This window comes from Rissa tridactyla, chromosome 19, assembly GCF_028500815.1.
Source record: "Rissa tridactyla isolate bRisTri1 chromosome 19, bRisTri1.patW.cur.20221130, whole genome shotgun sequence".
NCBI lineage: Eukaryota > Metazoa > Chordata > Aves > Charadriiformes > Laridae > Rissa > Rissa tridactyla.
Genome location: NC_071484.1, coordinates 6,072,259 through 6,095,656, shown reverse-complemented (window position 1 = coordinate 6,095,656; position 23,398 = coordinate 6,072,259). Strand labels below are relative to the sequence as shown.

Here is a 23,398-nt window from a genome sequence, read left to right as displayed (position 1 = left end):
CAGCCTCCAGCTTTTGACAGAAAAGGAATAACCAGGAGTTTGGCTTTGCCAGGTCGTCTCATAAATTAATATGACTCTTTCTGTAACAGCCGCATCGCAGCGTACCGGTGCTGCTGGTTTAGCTGTGAACCTGCAGGGTGGAGTGGGCACGTGAAACCGGTCACTGCTTGGTTTTCTGGATGAACAGACCATTTAATTGGCAAAACACCCTCCAGCTCATAACGACTTTTAACTGAAAATTCTCCAAAGCCGGGATGACTCTGCAAGCTCAGTGTGGCCCATTCCCATGGCTGCACCCCCAGAAGAGCTCCAGGGCCCTGAGTTACCAAAGTGCTGCCCTGGCTTCTCTGGGCAGGTCAGTGTCAGGACGCACAGACACTACCCCGCCAGCCCGCGCTGACTCTGCATCAGCTGCGTGGCTGCTCTTCGAGGCCCCAGGGAGGGAGTGGTCTTTGCCTTGCGTGTGAGGGTTAAGACATAATGGCTCTGTGTCTCCAAAGGCCCTGGATGGCTTTTTTGTCCGTTGTATTCTCTGTTGCACTGCACTTTTTCAGCTCCCATCCTGCCCTCTCCAGCTTTCCCAAGAAGGTATGTCTAATGTGAGGATGATGTTTCAACAGTTCCTGATGCTCAGGTTAAACTCTGAAATAGAAGGATGACCAGTAAATGACTCAGTCACTATGTGAAAACAGATAGGAAGGAAACCTTTTGCCTACAGTCCTTTTCCCAATGGGAAGATTCCTATAAAACATAAGGGATAGGTCGGAATATAAGCCATGTCAGCAGAAACTGAATCCATTGTGGAGGCCAAGATTTGCTCTTCGACCTAATCACAGTCCCCAGGCTGGACGATGAGGTATGAGAGGACACAGCCCACGTGTGTCAGCACTAGACTGGGGCCGAGGCAATCTGCCTCCAGATGTTCCATCACTGACCTTCAAAATATTTCTAAAAGTGTGTTTTAGCACACTGTTCTGTGGGAAGCACACCAGCATCTGCCTGATTAGGCTGTCTGTGTACATCATGGAGGATGTCATGCAATGGGCAACGTACACTACAGGCTTCCACAGAGAGGAGGTGGACAAGACCTGCAAGGTCAGTGAGGCCATTCTCTGGCTCCCACTGGCAAAGCAGCCTTCTTCCCAGTGGAGTATGATCCTGACCAGTTTAGGTGATCCTTGTGCATGGATCAGCACCTGGTTTTCTAAAGGAACTCAGTTTCCAGACACAGGTTTCTTGATTGCATCAGGCAGAAGCAAAGTTTTATTAGAGACACTTTTTCACCAGCAGGTACATTAATGATCATACTACTGGCTTACTCCAGCAATAGTCATGGTGGTTGGGCACACGCAGGATACAGACTGGAAAAAGCAAGTAGCAAAATAAAGCAGAATGTGGCCCAACGCTCTGCGTATCCCCCTGACACATTGCTTAGCATTGCTGAGTAATACAGAAGAGCACGCTCCTCGCCCTTTGCAGAGGCATAGGGTAAATACTCTCTCTCTTCATCCATGGCTCTGCTTCAGGGTTCTCTTGCTGGATATTCTCGTTTCTCTGCTTAATCACAAATCCTTCTGCAAGGCACTGGAGAGATCAAAGGAAGAATTACTTCGTTTATAGCAAAAATAGTTTCTTTCCCGCACTGTCATTGTATACACGTGATCATTTCATGAGCCAATTCAATTAAAATTTCAGATAAATACCGTCCCTTCCTGGAAAGGTCTGATTGTTGCCTGCCAGTCCGGCAGATGGGATTTGTAGCTGGCTTGAGCATGGTTTGCCCTTTTACATAAAAATGCCAAATGGTGGAAGCTGCAGACATTGCACCGGCAGCAATCTGGGTGGGGAACGCACCGGGGTCCCTGCCAGAAGAGTGCCCCTGTGCACACTCATTCTCCTGCACCAACTGTCGCCGTATTTCTTTCTTTCTTCAGTTTGGCTGGAAGCTTCCTCCTGAAATAGTACTGGGAGTTTCCTGCCAGTATTCCTATGATTCCTGCTTTTTTTTCTGATTTCTGGGCACTCTGCTTTCTCCTGCTCTTTCCTTTGTCCCAGATTTCATGTCAGTCCTTTCCCCATGTTCTCCATGGCTTGCCTGCCTGCTGACTCTCTCCTTCTCCTTTCTGTTCCCTCTTCCCCCTCTTCCCCTTTTGCAGTTCTCATGCTTCCTAGCAGAGCCACAGCTTCCTGAGAGCACTCGTAGCCACTCCTCTGTGGCCTCCCATCATGTATTTCCCAGTAGCCTCATAATAAAAGTTTCCAATAGCGCCTGTAAGCTGGGTGGGAAAGAGCTTTGTTGCTGCCTGTCCTTGTTGCGTTAGAGTGGACTGTGGAAATCGTGTAGGGTGCTGGAGTTCTTACCTTGTATCTCCGCAGCTGCACAGGATGGCATCTGGGAAGACGAAGTGTAAGTGTGGCTTGTTCTAATGATACCTCCTCCTCCTATTCCACTTGTTCTTGCAACTCCTCCTAGACCCGAAGACTGACCAATTCCTCCTTGCTGACTAAGGAGACAGGAAAATAACATTTTAGTGAAGGAAATGACAGATAGGTAAACTAGAACTACTTTCTTCATTGTCTCAATCGGTTTTCATTTTTCACAAAAAGTGGAAGAATATTGCAGTGACTTTTCTTCTTGTGGCAATGGCGGGCACAGGGTGGGGAAGCAAATTGTCACCATTGATTACAAGGCAGCTTGAATAGACGAGTGAGGGTGAAGGAGCTGTGCAGGGCCTCCACCTATTGCTCACTTTGCTTTTAGGTTAAAATACCCCAGACACAGGTATTTTATTGTATCATTTGGTGCGTCTCAAGCCTACTTACATGAGGTCCTGCTGTCCACCCTCCAGCAGGCAGCGGTACGTGTGGATCTCCTGCTCCAGACGGCATTTGACGTCCAGCAGGATCTTGTACTCTTGGTTCTGGCACTCCATCTCTGCGCGCAGATCAGCCAGCTGCTGCTCCACGCATGTGATCTGGGTCTGGAGCTCAGCAAGGTGGTTGTTGTAGCGACACTCTGTCTCAGCCAGCGAGGACTCCAGGTTGTCCCTCTGAGGAGTGACATGTGTCACAATGCAAATACAGGCAAGAGAAACCCTGCATTTAAGCTGCGAATTCTTACACGAGAGCACAACTGTGAGACAGCGGAGCTTTACGCCAGCTCACACCCACCTGGCTGAGCTGAGCCTGGAGATCGATTTCCAGGGCTTGCAATTGGCGTCTCAGTTCGGTGACTTGATTGTTGCACGTTTCTACCTCCTGACCGCTTGTAATAACCTCCCGATTCACCTCCTCAATCTGAAAATCACCAGTCCGGAATAAAGATGTTCAGCGAATGTTTAATGTAAGTCAGATTAAGTATAAAGAAAAGGGCAGAGAAGCTAGCAAAAAACATGAAATGAGAAAGGTCTGGGTGACCTCTCTCATCCTAATGGAGTGTAAACCGTGCTCGTCATTCCTCTTGCTCTTCTAATAGTCCAGTTCCTCTCACTGCTTACTGCTTTGTAAAGAGTTCCTGCCCCAAGTCTCGCTAACATGCAGCAATTCCTGTCACTCCATGAAAGGACGCAGAGCGGCAGTATCCCCTATGTCACTTGGTCACTTTAAACCACTGCTAAATGGTTTAGCTAGCTAAACCAGCAGCTAAATGCTGTTACAGTAGGTTGTGTGGTTCTGATGTGTAATAAATTACTGTGGAACTGTGGTGTTAGGCAGGCAAAATGAGAACTGCATGAATTTACTCACCTTGCACTCATACCAATCCTCAACTTCTTTGCGATTACGTTCAATCAGCGTTTCATACTGGCACCTCATCTCCTCCAGGATCTTTCTGAGGTCTGGGCCAGGGCAGGCGTTGACCTCCACGCTCACATCTCCAGTCGATTGTTTCCTCAGACAGCTCATTTCCTGAAAACACCACCCAGATCGTGTCATTTTTTAAAAAGAAGGAAAAAACCGAGGGAGCTAAGTGCCCCTGTTGGGAAAAGCAGAGCCCCTGGCAGAGCCCCTCTCTGCTGGACGTTCAGAGCTCTGAGTTCACATGAATAGTCTCACCAACCACTGGCCCCTCTGCAGGCAGCACCCCAGGGGTGGGGACCACGGAGGGTGATGGATCCTGTGTGAATTAAGGCTTTTGAGGCGAGAGGGGCAGGACCCTACCTCCTCGTGGTTCTTCTTCAGGCAGCAGAGCTCCTCCCGCAGCGACTCCAGCTGTGCCTCCAGGTCAGACCTGCAGAGCGTCAGCTGGTCCAGGACTTGGCGTAAGCCATTAATGTCAGCCTCCACGCTCTGGCGCAGGGCCAGCTCCGTCTCGTACCTGAGGGTGAGAAAGAAAGCAAGAAAGAGGAGTCAGTGTCTGACACCACTGTTTGTTCTTTTTTCATTTGGCCATCCATCTTTCTTACAGTACTTTCCTAACTAGCTTTGCAGGACGCTAGGAAAAGCGGTCTGCGGCTTGCTCTGTCAAATCTGCCCTCAGTCTGCCTTCTCTGGAGCTTTTCCACTGGGGCGGAGGTGTCACTCACCACGTTCCTGCGCTCCAACAGGAAAAAGCAAAGGCTTCCCCTTTGAAAGACACCACGTGCCAGAACGGGAGCTCAGGTGAGCCCACGCTGCTCCCTGTCTGCGGATCCCTTCTGCTTTCTGAAGAACTCTAATCTCCACCCAAAAATATCTTCTTGTCCTAAACTTTCCATTCTGGAACTTCCACTAATTAAGGCAGCTCTGGAGGCAGTGGATGGAAGAGCTTTTCTGCACAGCCTCCAGCCCGTCCTGACCAGCAGGACCCAGGAGACCCGTCTGAGAGCTCCTTCTCCCCAGCTCTGCGAGGCGGAGCGCAGTGACAGAGGGAGGGGACAGCTGTGTGCCATGGGGTACTCACTTCACTCGGAAGTCGTCGGCTGTCATCCTGCTGTTGTCGATGTTCAAAATGATCTTGTTGTTGTCTATGGTTGCACAGACGATCTGGAAAAAGAACATTCACCCCTGAAGTCTCTCCCCTGTATCCTCAGGCTCAAGTGTACCCACTGACTGGCGCTGCCAGACCCAACCTCTTTCTCTCTCTATTTTTTTTAAATATTAGCTAGCAGACGTGGGGGAGTGGAGGAGCGCAGTAGTCACAGGGCTGAGTGTTCAGTGAAGTACGGTGAAGGCATTAAAATGCTAAAATACGTTGTTCAGATGCAGACAGTCAGGGAGGTATAATTAGCGTTGTCCAGCAGCAGCCACAATCCACCTAACCTTTTACATCTAAATCTTACTTTCACGGATAAGAGATGTAAAAGCTTTGTTTCGAGACTTAATTATAAGTCTGTCTCATCCTGTCTGTTTCCTGGATTCTTTTCGCTTTACTCTTCTTCTTTGTGCATTGACATCCTAGGATTTTTGCCAAACACACTTTGCAAACAAATGTTTTTAATTTTAAATTGCATACTCAAAATGTGTTATGGCAATGCTCTCTTTGTTCTTATTTTTAATTAGATGTCCTATATTTCCCAATTCTGTATGAAAGAGTAAACTTGTAAAAAAAGGAAATAGCATTCAACTGGAATTCTGCAAGACCGGTGACAGAATAAAATAGATTCAGGCAAATTAATGTGATCCATTATTTATTTCTCCTTTAGTCGCTTTCTTGGCATATATCTATTTAAACTCCTTGGCACAAACCTAATTCAGAAAGAATTCTGAGCCAATCCAGACGTATTCCATAAACATAACATTTTCCCCTTCAAATACATCTGATGAATAAAAGCGATGGAAACAGTCCAAAGACGCAAGGTTTTTACCTTTGAGCTCTAGGGCTTTCTGCAGGTAGTTTGCTTAATGGCTGTTTATGAAAAGCATCAGACACCAACGAAATGTTACTCCTGATAAAACTGCATTCAGTTGTGAACCAACACCGTGGGAGAAGCTTACAGGGGAGAAAGCAGCTGAGAAATGATGTTACCTGATTTTGAAGATCTTCTATTTCTTTGTAATAGCAGCTGTAGTCCCGTGGCTCACAAAAAGGGCCCTGCTTGGCATACCACTCCCTGATTCTGCACTCCAGGTCAGCATTTTCTTGTTCCAGGCACCTCACCTTGTCCAGGTAAGAAGCCAGGCGGTCGTTAAGGTTCTGCATGGTGACCTTTTCGTCACCGGAAAGAAGAAAGCCATCACCAGCGAAACCACCTCCAACTACCCCTCCACCAAGACCAATACCAAGGCCACCTCCAATGCCACCGCCAAAGCGAGCACTGCCACCGCTGAATCCAATGCCTGAACATCCTCCGAGGACAGCGGCTCCTAAGCCACCTCCATAGTTTCCACCAACCAAACTGCCAGTGCTCAGTCCTCCTCCGTAATTCACACCACCACAGTAGCTTCTACCAGAAAACCCTCGGCTACCACCTATCCCGCAAGTCGTGTATCTTCCAGAAGAGACTGAGGAGATCCGTGCTCCTCCACCACCACCACCGCCACCAATAACACAGCTGCCACCGCTGGTCCTGCCCCTGAGAGAGCCAGTTGTCTGCTTAATACTACAACTCATTTTGAGGACAGCTGCAGATCCAACCCAAAGCCCAAAGCAAGATGCACAGCTTGATATTGAATCAGACTGCAGGTTGGTTGTTGCCGCAGATCTCTATTTATACCTTCCAAAGGGGGTGTCACCTATAGGGTGTTTCTTCTTCCCACGGGGCTGGCTAGTCTTGCTGTTTATGCCAAGAATAAATAGCCCATAGGCAGTTTCCCTCTAGAAATCCCAGTTCACAAGGAAGATACTTTACATGTCAGCAGCTTATTCCAAAAAGTAAAATAATGTTTTATGAGTCATCAGCTTTTTGTATGATGCAAACTTTACAACAAGTCAAGAAAAAAATTTGCCCTAGATTATGTACAAAGAAGAAACATTGGTATTTATAACATCAAAGTGCCTTTTATCTTTTATTAATTTGTATTTATTTTATTCTTAGTCCAATAAACATTTTTATATCACATGCTATGGTAGAGTCCGTGGAACAAAAATGGGAAATTAATATAAATTCTCACTTCTGAAAAGTGTGACTAATAGTGACCGTAGGTGTGAAAAGACCAGGGATGTCGTGGTGTAGATGTCTGTCACCTGGCACAATGCAGGCAGTCGGTCTAATACATGCTTTACTGCGAGATTTCTTAAATCACTGAGGTAAGTTCCCTGTGGCTTATGTTTCTCTGGTCGTGCAAACACAAGAAGACAACGTGCTCCCAGTCTGCAGAGATCAGGACTGTTAAATGCTGGAAGTCCCTGGTTGTCTCTGTGCCTAGATGTTACACAGACTTGATGGAAGCTGAAGCGTATGAAGTACCTCTCTGAAGTTATTTTTCAATTACTCTAATTGCTGTCCATGCCGCCTCAATTTGTGGTGATCGTAGATAAAGAGATGACAGGAAAGGGAGTATCCATGGGCGATATATCTAGTTCCCTGGATGGACCGAGATGTGATCCCGCAGGTCTTTCCCATTACCAAGATTGTGCTGAAGGAGAAAAGCTGTGCTGTGCAAGAAGGAGAAAAGCTTTCTGCATTTCTTAACTGAGTTTGTCAGAGTAGTAGCAGGCTTTGGCACAGCCTCGCTAGTCATGGGAGCACCATCTCCAAAACCAGGCGAGCAACAGTCAAAGGAGCCTTCGGAGAACTGGCTCCGCCAGTGCAGGTACCTTTCTCCGGCAGACTGCTGTAATGAGAGGATATTCTGCTCTCCAGGGAACAGAGGCTTCTCTTCCCTACAGGGTGGAATTTCCAAGCAACTCTTACTCACAAGTAACCTTTGACTCAAGTATGTCCATATTTACAGGAGCAGTTGTGATAAATCCTCTTTGGCGGTGAGTGTGACACCTGACAGGGAGCCCCGAGAGCAGCCGTCACCTCGGGCAGAAGGGCAGAGGAAACCCGCACTCGTACCTCGGCCACCTCTCATGCCTCTGGGAAGGTGGACTATGTGTGCAGTGAGGTGGCTTCTGTCACCATGGTAGGAGAGTGTCCCCCAAGTATATATAGGTGTGCTCATCTTCTCACCAGCATAAGTTAGGACTCTCCACTCTCCAGTGAGATAATTTATTTCTTTACTTAGATCAGAAATGATAAAAAGACGCCTACCCGAGGCTGGCAACATCCTGAATATTCATGATTTGGATGGTTCAGTGAAGGAACTTGCTCAAGGACAGAGCCGGAGTCTGTCAGTGCTCGCATTCTTAGCTGGGACTGCAGTGCCTGAAATACAAGTCCATCCCCCCCCTAGAAAGACATCCCCATGCTCCCCACACAGCCTAGACTCACAATAGAGAAAATAATGAACAAAAAGGAGGGTAGGGAGTAAATCTGCCTTTCATCCGTCATTTTGAGGAATATAATTGAAGACAGGGTGTGGCTGTAAGAGCCAACAGAAATTAAGATAATGTCTGGATTGCTCGGAGCTTTGCTTCTGCTGTGTAGGGTTTCAGCAGAAGCTGCCTAATAGCAACCTAGAGAGAGCAGCGCCCTGGGTTGAGGCTCCCTTCCCTTCCCTTCCCTTCCCTTCCCTTCCCTTCCCTTCCCTTCCCTTCCCTTCCCTTCCCTTCCCTTCCCTTCCCTTCCCTTCCCTTCCCTTCCCTTCCCTTCCCTTCCCTTCCCTTACCTTCCCTTCCTTCCCTTCCCTTCCCTTCATTCAGAGTCTTGAGTTTAGGAGGAGACGCTGCAGATACTTGACATTTCTCTATGGGTGGGCAAGGAGCACCTACACCCACTTCTTTCAGCAATTTCCTAATAGAAAGAAGGAATAGGTCTTGTTCTACAAAATAAACAGATTTGCAGCATTGATCAACCTTTTACATACCATAGAATCGTAGAATTACCTAGGTTGGAAGGGACCTTTCAGATCGTCTAGTCCAACCATCAACCTAACTCTGACAAAAACCATCACTAAACCATCTCTCTAAGCACTGTCTACCCGTCTTTTCAATACATATGTCCTGCCTGAAAGGTCCACAGGCTACTGAATCACTTTTTACCAGTGAGGATTAGAAACTATCATACAATTCTTCCAAAGTACTCATACTTGGGATATAATTACATTCTTTGGAGCTTTACTGGGTTCCTGCCAGTTTCCCTGGGACACGGAACATAGGATTGACACAGCAAATGCATCCAAAAGCCAGTCCCTGACTAACCAGACTGCATTTTACAACCAGTTTGAATTTTCCTCGCTCTGTGCTGGGTGGCTGGGCCGTTTGCTGGCCGGCGGGCAGTGTGCGGCCGCGTGGTAGTTGTGCACCGAGACCTCGCCGCAGGGTGGGCAGAGGTGTGTGTGTTTGCTGCCTGTGTGGAGCTCTGCTTTCTCCTGCTGTGAGCCACCCTCTTGGTCTGAAACATCCATCTGTACCAGCTTTTTTTCCCCACTGAACTGATTTCTTTACCTCCACTTTTGTTATTATTTGTATGCCTGTAGCCTAGGAGCGTGGCCTTGAGGCAGAGCAGCGTGTAGGAAAGGGCTGTGCAAGTCTAAGACATAAGAATGTCCCAAAAGAATTTGCAACCCAAGTGTAAGAGAGGAGGAAAGAACTGGTTTCCTGCAGATGGAAGTAAGGGACGCGATGCTGGCTGTTAGCCAGCGCGGTCGGCGGTGGTCTCAGCACAGTGTCGCTGCAAACGCTGTTAGCTCTTGTGGGCACTATGGAAAAGATGAGAGATGTGAAAGTGGACGGAGAGGTAGTCGGTGTGAATACTGACACACGGTGATGGGCAGCGCAGGCGGAGGCCGGAAGATGTTACGTTCCCAAGGGATGCTGCGGGCAGTGGAGGCCGGTCCTGTGGGAGCCGTGGCTGTCCCGCGGCGCAGCCTGTCTGCGGAACGTCCGCCCGGCTCTTCACGCTCCGCTCGCGTTACTTATCGGAGCTGATAATGTTTTCTTGTGTCAACTACAAGAAGGGTGTGTCTAATTTGACAGAACTTTGCTTTCATAAGCATTGCTTCAGTGATGTTTGTGCAACCACACTGGAATATGATTTTATCTTGTCACTTGTAATTACCATTAATAATTTGCATAATAGCCATTAGGCATCGCTTATTAAACACTTCTTTGATGTGATACTGAACCGGCTCCAGACCTCATGCTCCCATCTTTCAAATGCAGACCATGACTTTTTTCTGGGTGGTGACTCACTGGTTTATACCACCGTGCTTAGCAGAATTCCTGTAAGGCAAGTGAAATAATTATCACAATGACTTTGTTAACAGCATGATGCTCGGTCTTAAATATGCCTGGGAGACCAAAGTGATTACTCTGTTTCAGTTTCTTTCTTGCTGACTGTTCACATCTTCAAACTACCTCTGAACATTTGCTAGTGATGAAGTAGAAGTCCAGCAGAACGTGGAGGTTTCTTCCTACTGAAGCTCACAGTCTTCCCTGATTCATTTTGTGAAGGGTTTTAATTTCCTTCCAGCGCCTACCAGACGATGACAGTGCAGCCAGACTTCCCAGCATTTGCATCTCTGGAAGCGCTGCTGATTAGCATGGCAAAGAAGAGTACAAGAGACTTTGTATTGGGATGGACTGGAATGGCGATGGGTGAGGAGACTGCAGCGATGTCACTCCGTGGACAGCCGAGTGCGGTGCAGCTCGGGAGGGAGAGCAAGGCTTTTGTCCGGTCCCTGCTGGCAGAGCCGCGGGGGTCAAACCACAACCCGACCAGCAAAACTGGAGCATTCGGGTGCTCCCTGCGCTCAAACAGCACACGGTGGAACAGTGGAGACAGGCAGGCAAAGGTGTGGGCCGGCCCCAGCCTCCCCAGTGCCTTCTCTTTATCTGCATTTCATACTTGTACTAAAAAGTCTCTTGATTTCAATACGTTTTCAATACGTGGTTCATACTGGCAGTTTAAATCATGTTACTCAGTGTTCTGAGCTGAGAAATCTCCTGCTGATTATAGTAGAAGTTTTCTCATCTCTATGATTCTTTATAAATGTTACACAAGGCAGTAAACAAAAATACAAGGCTCACAGATAGTTACTATGGGTGTGAGACTGTACCTGTCTGTGTACTTTATAAAATAGACTTTTATAGAGAAATTATAGCGTATATGTCACACCAGAATATGGCCTACTATTAAAAATGCATAGTGCCTGTAATCAGGTATAATTGCTTGTGCTGTGCAGTCCTTAACTCATGGCTGATTTCCAGCATTGGCAATTTGCAGAACTAAGTTGTTTTCTTTCTGTTTCTTCACTGATGTCTTAAACCGCTGGCACGTTCACTCCTCAGGGATTTTTCCTGGTGGTGGTGTAATTCACATGTCTCTGCTCTCTCTGTAGGACAGAGACCGTGTCTGCCAGAGCACTCACAGAACCTGGCACCTGCAGGCACTGGTGGCGATGCTGATAGCTCCTGCTCGCAGCCCGAGCGCTGGTAACTCCCCCTCTTCTCCTGGGGCCCCCACCCGTGCTCTTTTCATCCTTAGGTTCCTCTCCCAATCTTACTCCTTCAGCCTAAGTCTCTGTCTGTCTTTGAGATACTCATTCATTCTTGCTTTACAAGATTTGCACATTAAAAGAGACAAAGAACGAGCCCTTAGAAACTGCACTGCCCGTGTGCTGGTGTGAGTGGCTGCGTGTGGGGAATGTGACGGAGGTTTGCCGGCAGGCAATGTCCTGGGTCACTTCTGGTCCTGTTGTCCCATGCACTGCGTCCTCTGCGTTTCGTTTCTCTTCCCTTCCCCGACTCTTCCTATGCTGTTTCCACAGTCATCATTTCCCATCACTGTCCAGCTTATAAACTCCTCGGGCAGGGAAGGCATCTTTCCATGGCTGCACAGCGTTTAACGCGGTGACCTTAGAGGTGCTGTGTAAACACCGAGGCAGGTTAAATAATACTGAAACGCACAGTATAATTAGCGTTGCAGGAACGGGAGATACAGAACTTAGTAGAGAAAGTATTTAACACAGAGCCTTGTCCAGATCTCGTTAGAGCAATTACCCCCGCAGGGCTAGCCAGTGTCTGTTGCTCGGGCGGAGGCTGGGGAGAGCCGTCCGCAGCAGGACAGCCCCGTCCGTGCTTCCCCTGGCCCTCTCTGCTCCTGCCCTCACGGACATGGCGTGCGGCTCGCATTTGAAAGCTTGGGGCTCGAGAGGTGACACAGGAGCAGACCAGGCTTTCTGCAGGGCAAAGGCTCAGAGCAAGAAGCAAAACTGGCTACAAAAAGGCCCATCTTTGCTGTGATTTTTGCCAATAATAGCTGCCTGTGGCCAAGCTTTGGCTTGTCCCATGTTGTCATTCCAGAAACGTCTGAGCCGTTTCTTTCTTTAGAAATGGACGCTAATTAAGATTCATCGTGTTCCCTGAAGTCTTCATGTTAGAAGCCTTCGTGTTAGACCTCTCTATGAGGTTAGTCATCAAACCCCATCCAGTGTTGCATTACAGAAGAAGAAGAAGAGCTACGTAATGAGGAGCAGAGACTGTGAGCACCATTCCCAGCCTGGCTGACACCTGCGTCAGGTACCGCTGCCGCTGAGACAGGACAGGCTGGCTCTGGGGTCTCTGCTTGCACAAGCAGCAAAATGGAGCTGTGTTCCTGAATGTGTTTGTAATTTCTTTCTCTGTGGTAATAAAATACCAGCATCTTTATTTTTTTTCTGGCTGTTTATTGTATCTAACTTTTAAAGAAATTCTCTCCCACGTATTAATTTGTCTCACCCTTTTATCTTCCCACGTGTTGCCAGCTGGTTCTTCCTGTTTGCCTTTTTTTAAAATCCATTTAGAGGTTCTTTATTTAGCATTTTCTCTGGGAATTGTTTTCCTCCACCAGAAGGGTGTGTCAAGTCCAGCAGAGCTTTGCTGTCAAAATTACTACTTCAGTATTATTTGGGAAAACTTGTTGTTCTTGATTTTATCCTGCTACTGCACATTCATAATAACTCAAAGGTGTTATATATTATATTATATTATATTATATTATATTATATTATATTATATTAGCACACACCTACTTTAATGAAAACTTGATTTTCGCTCAGAAGTCTCTTTCAATAGAAGGTGGTTGGTCGGACTGCCTTGGAACTCCTTCCCTGCACTCTGTCCGGTCTCCCTGAGTGTCTCCTTCCTCATCACCTTCTACTTCATGTCTTACCTTATGCTTCCTCCTCCGGCAGCAAACGTCCCTTTCCACAGCGTCACTGGTCCCTTTCCTCCATCCTCTGCAGCCGCCCCTCCATCACCGTCCTGCAGCCCGTGAGTTCAGCAGGAGCAGTGCGGCAGATGGACACATGGCTTATTTTTCTTTTTCCCTTGTAATGATTGCTTCGTGGATATAGATGAAAGGTGGATTTCTAACCAAAGGTGTGTGACACATATAACTATCTGCGTAACAATTTTTAAAATACTTGTATATTAATTTACTTAAATTACTGTAGAAATTATTTCTCAGGTTCAAGGCTGTGTCAGTAGTAGCAAAGTTTTATTAGAGACAAGTTTTGGTGGTTGTCAGACAACTGACCGCAAAACAGATTAGCCCCAGTAAAGACCAGTGGTTGGATCAAAGCAGCATCGCAGGACGAGGACAGCAGCAGCGCGGGTGGCGGGAAGCAGCCGTTCTGCAAAGTCCCTTCCGACCGGTGCCATAAGCAGAGCTGAGCACTGTCAAGTTATTTTTGCCTTGCTTTTCCCAAACGCTTGGTTCTTTGCGAGACCTCCTTGGGGAGATGTGCAGTGGGGCTGGCTCTCGTCTCTGCGGTGACCTGCCGAGGGGGAGCAGGAGGCGTTACTTTTTCAGGGGTTTCATCTGCGTACCGTGCCTTTCGCTTACATTCCCCTTGCTCTTGTGCTGCCCGCCCTTTCCCCTCTTCTCCCTACCTTGCTTAATTTGATGTACTTCTTGAAAGACTCGTGACTGTTTCCCCCTGCCAGTTCCTCATTTTTGTGGTGTGCTGAAAGTCTTATTTAAACACATTTACTACTAGTAACCCCCCAGTGTCAAATATATTTTCTATGCATACATTTATAAATGCCCCATAGCTGCATCCCTTGCCACTGCTTTCTCCCACAGTTTGATTCGTCCCCATGCTCTGCCACTAACAGTCACCACCGCGATCCTGGCCCTCTTCACCACCCGGGCAAGCCTGGAGATCTCTCATCCTCCTCTTCCCCAGGTGCACAGCGGGACTAAAGAAGCAGCTCACGCTCACGGGCTTCTTGAGGACACCTCACCTTACCTGTCCTCCCCCAGCGCGCAGGCTCAGGGCAGGCACGGCTGGCACAGGCTGGCTTTAAGGCCACCACTTCTTCCAGCAGATGTTGCAGGGACTCCTCTTCCCACCGTGCCTCTGTGAAAGGAGACAGCTCTGGTCACCAAAGCCCCGACATTCCTGCCCCGGAGATCTGCCCCGGGACCTGGCGCTGCTCCCAGCCTTGGTTTAGCTGTGTCTCTTCAGTCACTATGGGCCATTACCCCTTCAGACCCAGGAGGGTCATTAAGAGCAACAATTAGTGCATCCTCCATCCTGCCTGGCTGTTGACAGCTATTGCTTTTCCATCTTGAAGCACTCAGGATTACCGGAGGCTCTGAGACAAGCTCTGACAGTGTCGTTTCATCCACTGCAACTGACATTTTGGAACAAGAAATGATTTTTCATGTAACTAATTGAGGACTGGAGAGCCCACCTCAGGGCACCACCATTAAAACACCTCTTTTTCCAAACTAATGGAGCAGGTGGGTGCTCGGGCCGGTTATGTGTGTGTGCAGCCATTTGTGAGATGAACAGCATGCCTTACTGTTTCAAAATCTCAGGCAATGGGAGGCAGGGAAGAGCCAACTGCTTTGCATACAAATTAAATTCCCCAAAACTTTAATTAAAATTGTTGTGTGAAACTGAAAATGTTTAGATAATTTATCTGTTTCGGTTAATTTAACTGCCAGTCCCTACTCCTGTCTAGCTGCGGCAAAGCCGATAAAACTCAGTTAAATGACAGTGTTCGTAAAAGACCTTGCCCAGCTCAGAGTGAGGAGCTGCAGTGCTGCGCCTTGCCCGGGTGGCTGGGACAGCGCTGGGGGCCACTCCCGGCTGCCTTTGCTAGCCCAAGAGGGGGCACGGTCTCTGGCTTGCATTCCGGACGTTTATCAGAGCCAAATCCTCAAATGCCTCGTGGTTTGCTAATAGGCCCTGTCTGGGAACAGGTCAGCACTGGTTCCTCACCACAGCGCAGCTTTTACCACTGGTACCATGAATTTTCATGTCCCTGTAAGACAGAGCACGGCGATTAGAGCGTGCCCGGTGCTGTCAGTGCTCTGCGTACATGATATCGTGCTGGCCGCCCTCCAGCAGGCAGTGGTAGGTCTGGATCTCCTGCTCCAAGCGGCATTTGACGTCCAGGAGGGTCTTGTATTCCTGGTTCTGGCACTCCATTTCTGCTCGTATTTCGGCCAGGCGCTGCTCCACGCAGGAGATCTGGCTCTGTAGCTCAGCCAGGTATTTGTTGTAGCGACATTCAGTTTCCGCCAAAGAGGATTCCAGGTTTTCTTTCTGAGAACGGAAACAACACAAAGGTGCCTGGGCATGCTGCAAACTTGGCCCGTCGGTTACAGATAGGACTCTGGTCATGCAGCTTTCTAACGAGAGCTGGGAGTTCTGAGATGTGCCATCACCTACCATGGTGAGCTGGGCTTGTACATTGATTTCCAAGGCCTGCAGCTGACGTCTCAGCTCAGTGACCTGTTTGTTGCTTGACTCGATCTCCTGGCTGCTTGTGATGACCTCCAGATTCACCTCCTCCACCTGCAAGGTTAGAAAACAGAACCCTTTTCCTCACCCCCCACAGCAGCTCGTTGTGCAGGGGCTTCACCACCCTGCTTGTGCGTGCCCTGCAGTGCCCCCGAGTGTTTCCGAATGTAAAGCCCCCCCCTTTATTCCACTGGGACCCTGTAACACCATGCGGTGGCCCCTCTGCCGTGACCAGAAGAGCACTGACAGTGGGCAGTACCATTAGGCGCTGAGCACATCCATGACAGAGCTGCTGATATTAAGACACCTCCAGTAAACGTGTTCATCTCTCGTTTTTCCCTTTTCCCCCAACAGGCAGAGTAAGGTACAGCTCTGCGTGTGTGCAGTACCTTGCAGGCGTACCACTGCTCAGTCTCTTTGCGGTTGCGCTCCATCAGCGTTTCATACTGGCACCTCAGATCCTCCAGGATCTTCCTCAGGTCTGGGCCAGGGCAGGCGTTGACCTCCACGCTCACATCTCCAGTCGCCTGTTTCCTCAGGCAGCTCATTTCCTGCAGAGAATACGTGCACCATATCAGTAATATTCACACTCGGGGGACTTCCCTTCTTCTTTCTTCTTAATTCTCAGAGAGTAAGTAATCTAACCTCCTCGTGGTTCGTCTTGAGACAACACATCTCTTCGGTCAAAGCCTCGCACTGCAGCTGCAGGTCGGTCTTGCAGCTGGCCAGCTGGTCCAGGACAGGGCGCAGGTTGCAAATGTCTGCATCCACGTTTTGCCGGAGACCACATTCAGTCTCGTACCTTAAACCACAGGCAACAAAGAGAGGTCAGCATGTCAGTAAACCATGGCGAGCCCTTGAGTTTGTGGGGAGAAAATTTAGGATCAAGTTCTTCTTTTGCTTCAGGCGTGCGATGCTCTGAACATGGTCAGCGGTGGCCATGCCTTTCCCGGAGCTCTGCGTTGTAATACGGCAGCGCGACGAGCAGAGTGTTAGCATTTCCCCGTCACCACCGCTCGCCACTGAGCAGCGGGAACCCCCCCAGTCCAGCACAGGACCCTACTCACTTCACTCTGAAGTCATCAGCGGTCATCCTGTTGTTATCAATGTTCAGAAGGATTTTGTTAGTCTCCATGGCTGCACACAGGATCTGGAAAAGAAAACGCAGGAGAGAGATTCAGGCTTGTGGCTTCCTCTGGCTGCAGAAGGCCCTGCAGGAAACATCCGCCCTGGGATAATGCAACCCACTGATTTTATAATAATTCCTTATATTGGGATTATTAATCAGTGAGGTGGCGTTATGCTGGGGAAACCCGCGTGCCAGCTTGGTGGAGCAGCCTGTGCTGAAACTCCGGTTCTCTGTAAATGAGGTGTCCTCCTCCCTCCAACCGTCCGTTTCATATAAACTATTGCTTCATCTGCCCCTCCAGAGACAAATTGCCTCTACCATTTGACATTGGTCTATCCACATGTGAAAGCAAAGCCTGAAGAAATATTAGAATTTTCTTGAAAAACAATGATTTACCTGGTTTTGAAGGTCTTCAATTTCCTTATGAAAACAGCTGTAGTCCCGTGGCTCGCAGCTGGGCCCTACCTTGGCATACCACTCCCTGATCTTGCACTCGAGGTCGGCATTGTCTCCCTCCAGGAGTCGCACCTTGTCCAGGTAGGAGGCCAAGCGGTCGTTGAGGTTCTGCATCGTCGCCTTTTCGTTGTTAGCAAATAAGATCCCATCACCGCAACCAGCGCTGGCCCTGGTGAAGCCACCACCGACGCCTCGAGTGCACATGCCTCCGCCGCTGAATCCAAGGGTAGAACAAGCCCTTTGGGTAGCTCCAAAGCTCCCACCGGTGGCACTGCCAGCGCTCAGCTGCTTCCCAAGGAATCCCTCGCTCAAACTGCCACCGGAAAAGTTGCCAACCGCACCACCCAAGTCATAGGCAGCGTGTCTTCCTGAGGAGGCGGAGGAGACCTTTCTTCCGCTGCCAGCCGCAGAGCTGCCCGCGCTGCTCCTGCCCTGGGAGCAGGTGGTGACAACCTGCCTGACGGCACAGCTCATGGTGAGAGCACGAGGATCCAGCTCGGAGCCCAAGGCAAGCGGCACAGATCGCTGCGGGATCCGGTTGTGATCCCTCTGTCCCCACAGTCCTCTATTTATACCATTCCTCCTGGATGTTGCCACCGGAGAAGGGCTGTTTATTCTTCCTCCTTGTGACCTGGCTAGTACTGTTTTGTTTTTTTTCAGCCGGAAATATTTCCCCAAAGGCGTTTGTCTCCAGAAATCCCACAACAGAAAGATGCTTTGGTTAACAGAAGCGTGTTTCAAAACTACATCAAAAATGTTACTTCCTGAATCATCAGGTCTGACCTGTGATGACAGCTACACAGCAGTGACACAAAAAACGACGATACCCGAGAGTGCCCGGGGAATGAAACATCATAGCAATTATCCATCCCTGATGTGGGCGAGTCTACCCGGAAAGTGAAAGCTGTCGGAAAGCCGCCCTATCCGACGGAGCCTGTTTGCCCCCTTTGCCACCAGAAGTGGAGGTGCCCCCCCCCCCCCCCATCCAGCTCCTCACGGTCCCCGGGACCGGAGCCAGGGAGCACCCTGCCCTGCTGCCTCGGCGCGGGCACCCGTCTGTGCTGTCCTCAGAGCACCGAGAACCTGCCGGGTCTGGGTCACTGGACCTCAAAAGGCACCAAAAAATAGCGCACTTGAGCGCGCCAGTGATTATTTGTTACTTCTCCTTCTCCTGCACACTCCCAGACATCCCCTTTCAGAGGGCAGACCCCGTGGTATTTCTTTTGCTGCTTTCGAGAGTAGACAAAATATTCAAATATTTATCCAAAATAAAAGAGAAAAGGATATTTCCTGGCTACCAAATGTCGCAATTAACCGTGACTATTCACTGCCAAGAGAGGACGGACACATAGGATGTTTCATAAGATTTCTAAAACAGTAACGTGGAGAATTTCAGAAGGAGCCTGATCTCGTGTAGGGCTGACGCAGTTCCAACCCGCACAATGGAAACTCTCCAAATATAATCTCGGGGAAACGTGTTAAATTTAGAAAAGACACTAGGAAAGATAATTTTAAAAATATATTAAACCTATTTTTTACTCTTGGAATGCTGAATTGAGGAAGAAGGGAAATAATTAAACCGTTTTGTCATCTGAATCTTTCATTTTATTAATAATATTAATACAGCCATGCTAATATTGGCTGGCTTTCCCCCATGTGTTCAGCATTGGGTTTGGCATCCAGGTCACCTGGACACGTCCCATAAAGGATGCGTCAGGTGCAGCCTCTCTCAGAAATATTGCTTATTTCATTTGGGTAAGTTCATTAGTCTTGATTTTATCTTGACACTGCAAATCCAGAGCACCTTAAATGTGGTGTGGGTTCTGTGTGTCTCCATCCTTTGTTACATCCATAATTAGCGGGTGAAGCCTGTGCCAGGGTGCCAGGCATGCCTTGGCGGCGGTGGCATCCCGAGTACCTGTGCCAGGGTGCCAGGCGTGCCTCGGCCGTGGCATCCCGAGTGGAGGCTGTGGCATGGCCAGCATCAGGCACCTCCGCACGGAGCCAGCAGCAGCTGCTCTCGCTGCTGGGCAGGAGGCGAATCAGGAGCAGAACTGGGCGGAATCGGTCTTTATTCCATAGAAGAACTGTAAAAATAATGTGAAGCTAACGTTTAATTTAATTTAATTTGGAAACGTATGGTACTTCATTTTTCAATAAGAAAAATGTTAATGAGTGAAGGTTTCTTCCAATTATCGAAAACTGAGCAGAGATGTCCACGTTTCTTCCTTACTTTTTGAACTTCAGACCTTGCCATAGGTCTCTGTGGCCAATGGTGATTAGAATTCCTACAGCTTTTGTAAAGGAGAATAATAATTTCACTCTTGATTTTACTCTATTTGTGGGTTCTTCATGGTAGCTTTTTTCCTTTCCAAAATTTCTAATTTCTCTTAAAACCAGCTCTTGCTTTTACACCAGAGCACACCTCAAGGCCTGCCAGCAGTTGCAGTCCTCATTTTATTAAAAGCCATTTTAATTTTTTTATGAGGAGATCTGTTAATGACGGTATCTACATGCATAATGGAAGGCTCTTTCCAGAATTAACTTTTACCGACTCCCAGACTGGAGTCTGCAGAGGGAGCCTCAGGCTCTCATGAGCCGCCCTCACTTGACTTGGGATCTTGGGAGCCCCTCGCAGCATCGTGGTGTCCCCAGGGACTCGAGGGAGCCGAGAAATAAATGGTGGCTTGTGAGGAGCTCCTGGCAGGCGGTTCAGAAACAGCCGTGCAGGCCTGACAAGGAAAGAATTATTACTTCAAGTAACCAATGAGCAGAAAAGCCTCCCCTAGGCAAAGGTGCTGCTCCCGTTTAATCAACTTTGCAAAACATAGAAAAAAGGGAACTGTACTTCGGCTTTACATTTGCATCTTGTGCTGTGCTTTAGAGGGGAGAGCAGGACGGTGGCGGAGGATGGGCACTGTGGCCTTATTCCCAAGGGTTGTTCTGCTGCACAAAATGATCAGGTTCAAAAGAGCAATGAAAATGAGAACGCAAGACTAGATTTCCCCAGAGGGAACTCCTTTGGTAATCTCGGGATATTTTAAGGCTTAAGACTGTTTCTTCAGCTGACGCATATGAAGTACAGAAAGTATAATGTGCCCCCAAGAAGGAGATCCAGCTTTTCACGTTATTACAAATATTCCCTGAGTCACTAGCCATTTTCATGTCCAAGAGACCTCCCCTGCGGCCTCGGTGACTCAGCCACGACACCGGGCCCCGAGCCCCCGCCGGAGCCCAAGCTGGTGGCCATCGCCCTGCGTGCCCGGGCTCACTCAGGCTTGGGCTTGCAGCAGCCACCAGGGAGTGCCAGGGCAGAGATCTGAGAGCCAGGCGCAGTCTGGCACCCGGAGCGTGCCCGCTGGGGCGTGTGGGTGTCCCTGCAGCCCCCGCAGAGCCTCATCGTTGGGTCCTTGTATAGCAGTGAGAGCTGCAGCAGCCCCAGCTCCGCTCAGCTCACCCCCGGCTAAATTTCAGAGTTTCACCTATGGAAAATTCTTCGGTTTGCTATTAACAAAGTGTTTTCTTATCTACCTATTTCTTATCTACCTAATTGTCATTCCACTTTTCTTCTGCGTGTTGTTGGCCGTACCGAAACTGATCTCCCTCTCGCTGATGGCACCAGACGCTCCAGGGTTCCCATCCCAGCTTTGCAAGTCCCTCCAGGCCAATCCTGCAGCTTTTCTGAGTCTCAATTTCATGCTTTGTAGGATGGAAACAATAACAGTAATCCTCCTTCTCAAGGGCATTGTAAAAACAACTGTCTGATGCAAACATGGAGCTTTAAATATCGGAAACATGATACTCATTTTAAGTATGATTCATTGTAAGCTTGCTATTTTGTATTAAGTTGGACACTGGCACATCCTGTACATTTCTCTCTGTCTCAGCTGATTAAATACCCTCCAAGGATGTTCTTGGTTTTCCTTTTTTGTTTTGTTGTCCGTTAAAGTTTCGCCATTATTCACTGAGGACTTGCTTCTATAACTCCTTGCTGAATCCTAACAAGGTGTTTCTTGTTATGGTTGCATCTCACAGGAAATTTGAAAAATTATCCCCCAAACCACTGTCTGTCCATCTCTTGGACATGATAATTTGTCCGTGTTTCACAGGTACAAACTGGGTGTAATCATAAAAAATAAATTGCCTCATAGTTATGTGGTATTTTCCTTCTTCAGAGCTCTGTAATGTAACGCAGTGATTACTTGTTGTGAGCTTGGACTTCTCTATTGTTAATGATAACAGGGTTATGTGGAGCTGTATGCGGAATTTCAGCCTTTTTCATTGGTGCAAATGTACTTTGCTGAATATGGAAAACTCCTGATAAGATCCTCCCAGAGGAACTGAATAAACTGATTACAAACCTGGGCTTTCCACCAGCTCTCCCAGCTCTTCTCAGGTATTCGGTGCAGGCGGTTCCCACTGACAGATGTAAATGGGTATCTTAGCACTGGGTGACGGATGTCAAAGAAAATGAAATATTCTGCTTGATAAATCTCTCCCTTGTGTCCGTTTGGCTGCAGAAGTGGCCGTGCCTTACTGTGCTGCCAGCGGAGACAGATACTCTTGGACTGACATCTTCTTTTAGCCTCCTACTTATATTTAATCCGTAATCTTTGTGGTTTTCAGAAATCCTGTCTGTATTCAGACACTTGGGGCATTCTGCAGATGGCTCAAGAGTTAAAAAGCTGCCATTTACAACTGAAATATAACAACTCTCTTCTCATGGCAAAAAAAGAAAAGCATATTTGCCATTTATTCAGGATTTCCAGCCTGCACCCTTGCCCATTGCCATAAAGTCTAAGACAGCTTGATGATAAAGTACATTATTGCTTGATCTAGTTTTTATTTCCGAGATGACTCTAGCTCACCTGGGTTGGAAGAATTCCTGTTTCTGCAAGGAAGGTCTGTTATTCCAGCAGAGAGAAAAGCATGATACAGTCGGTGAACTCTGCTCTCTGGTGTTCCGTTTCCTACCCTTTTCTGTAGTTGCTGAACAGTAACACGGGCAGATAACATCGCTACACACTCCCTTTTCTGGAAAGACCTGGCAGGTTCCCCACTTCTTCGATCACCTTCCCTCTCCTTTGCTTGTCTTGTCATGCCCAGCGTGATGTCACCGGGTCTTTCCAAGAGCCTGTCCAGGCCGGGGAGCCACCTCCGTCATTGTCCAATGGGGACCATAGTGCCTCTGTGGAGGCTGGAGGAGAGTGAATCACCAATAATAATCCAAGAGACAAACGTGCTTAACTTCAGCCGCAGAAGCCCCTTGTACATCGTTATGAGCAAAGGGAAGCTGATTTACTGCAGACTGTTACCTTTTCCTTTTGTCTGAGGCCCAAATCTGTATTCTTGAGGTGGGTGGCCAACGTGAGGCCATGGTGCAAGGCAGAGCTCCCGAGCACCGCTGCCGAGAAAGCATGAAGTTGGATCTAAGTGATTCTATCAGGCTTTTGGGTCTAACATGGTTTCTTCTCCTGTCCGTCCCACAAGACACATCTGGGGACTGTGCGACCAGCGCGGCACCCGCTGGTTCCTGGGTCACTCTCCAGGGCTTGAGCGGGCAAAGGCAACTCTGGTGCCTGGCTGCGAGTGCACCAGTTGCGTCACCTAATCCTGAATGGCAGCCTGCCGGCAGACGGTGTTGACGTACGATAACTAGCTCGTGTGTTTCAAGGAGGATTTCAGCAGTGATCCACTAGATGCCGTAATGATAAAAAGTTGTTGCTACTCATCCCTCTGCGCATTAAGCAATGGTTGCTTTAGAACCTGTTAAGTGCAGCCCCAGGCAGCATGAAAAGACCTGTATAAAGTTTTTGTACAGTGTGCCTAATAGTGTGATTTAAAGACAGTCAAATAAGACAGAAGGCATGTATATATAAGATTTGCCAACCAGTCAGGTGTTGTGTTCGTGTCTCGGGATGGTACCCATGACAGTAGTAGTCTTGCTGAAGCCATTTAAGTTCATCTTACAGGAGAAAGTGGGAACCAAGGGGTAGAGAAGTGAGCTTTGTTTTGTTGGCTTTAATTATCAGTTGTGTGGCACATTGACCTCAAACGCCATCCTTCCATCATTGCCTTCGTTCCACATCAAATATCAAATTTAACTGGTTT

At 48.3% G+C, this 23,398-nt stretch overlaps 2 protein-coding genes and 1 long non-coding RNA gene across 3 annotated transcripts in view; 1 reads left to right on the top strand and 2 right to left on the bottom strand.

Annotated features, from left to right (window-relative positions):
* Positions 1-23,398, top strand: part of LOC128919104 (uncharacterized) — a 164,968-nt gene that overhangs the window by 130,947 nt on the left and 10,623 nt on the right. The window lies entirely within an intron of this gene.
* LOC128919087 (keratin, type I cytoskeletal 13-like) lies at positions 1,516-6,529 on the bottom strand. Its single transcript, XM_054224064.1, has 8 exons — positions 5,945-6,529; positions 4,880-4,962; positions 4,159-4,315; positions 3,745-3,906; positions 3,172-3,297; positions 2,824-3,050; positions 2,362-2,504; positions 1,516-1,584 (listed from the first exon to the last, which is right to left on the bottom strand). Exons 1-8 carry the CDS (start codon positions 6,527-6,529, stop codon positions 1,559-1,561), a joined length of 1,509 nt encoding a protein of 502 aa, XP_054080039.1. The 3' UTR covers positions 1,516-1,558.
* LOC128919091 (keratin, type I cytoskeletal 19-like) lies at positions 14,220-17,761 on the bottom strand. The gene is made up of 7 exons (XM_054224073.1): positions 17,228-17,761; positions 16,770-16,852; positions 16,348-16,504; positions 16,092-16,253; positions 15,631-15,756; positions 15,278-15,504; positions 14,220-14,307 (listed from the first exon to the last, which is right to left on the bottom strand). Exons 1-7 carry the CDS (start codon positions 17,759-17,761, stop codon positions 14,220-14,222), a joined length of 1,377 nt encoding a protein of 458 aa, XP_054080048.1.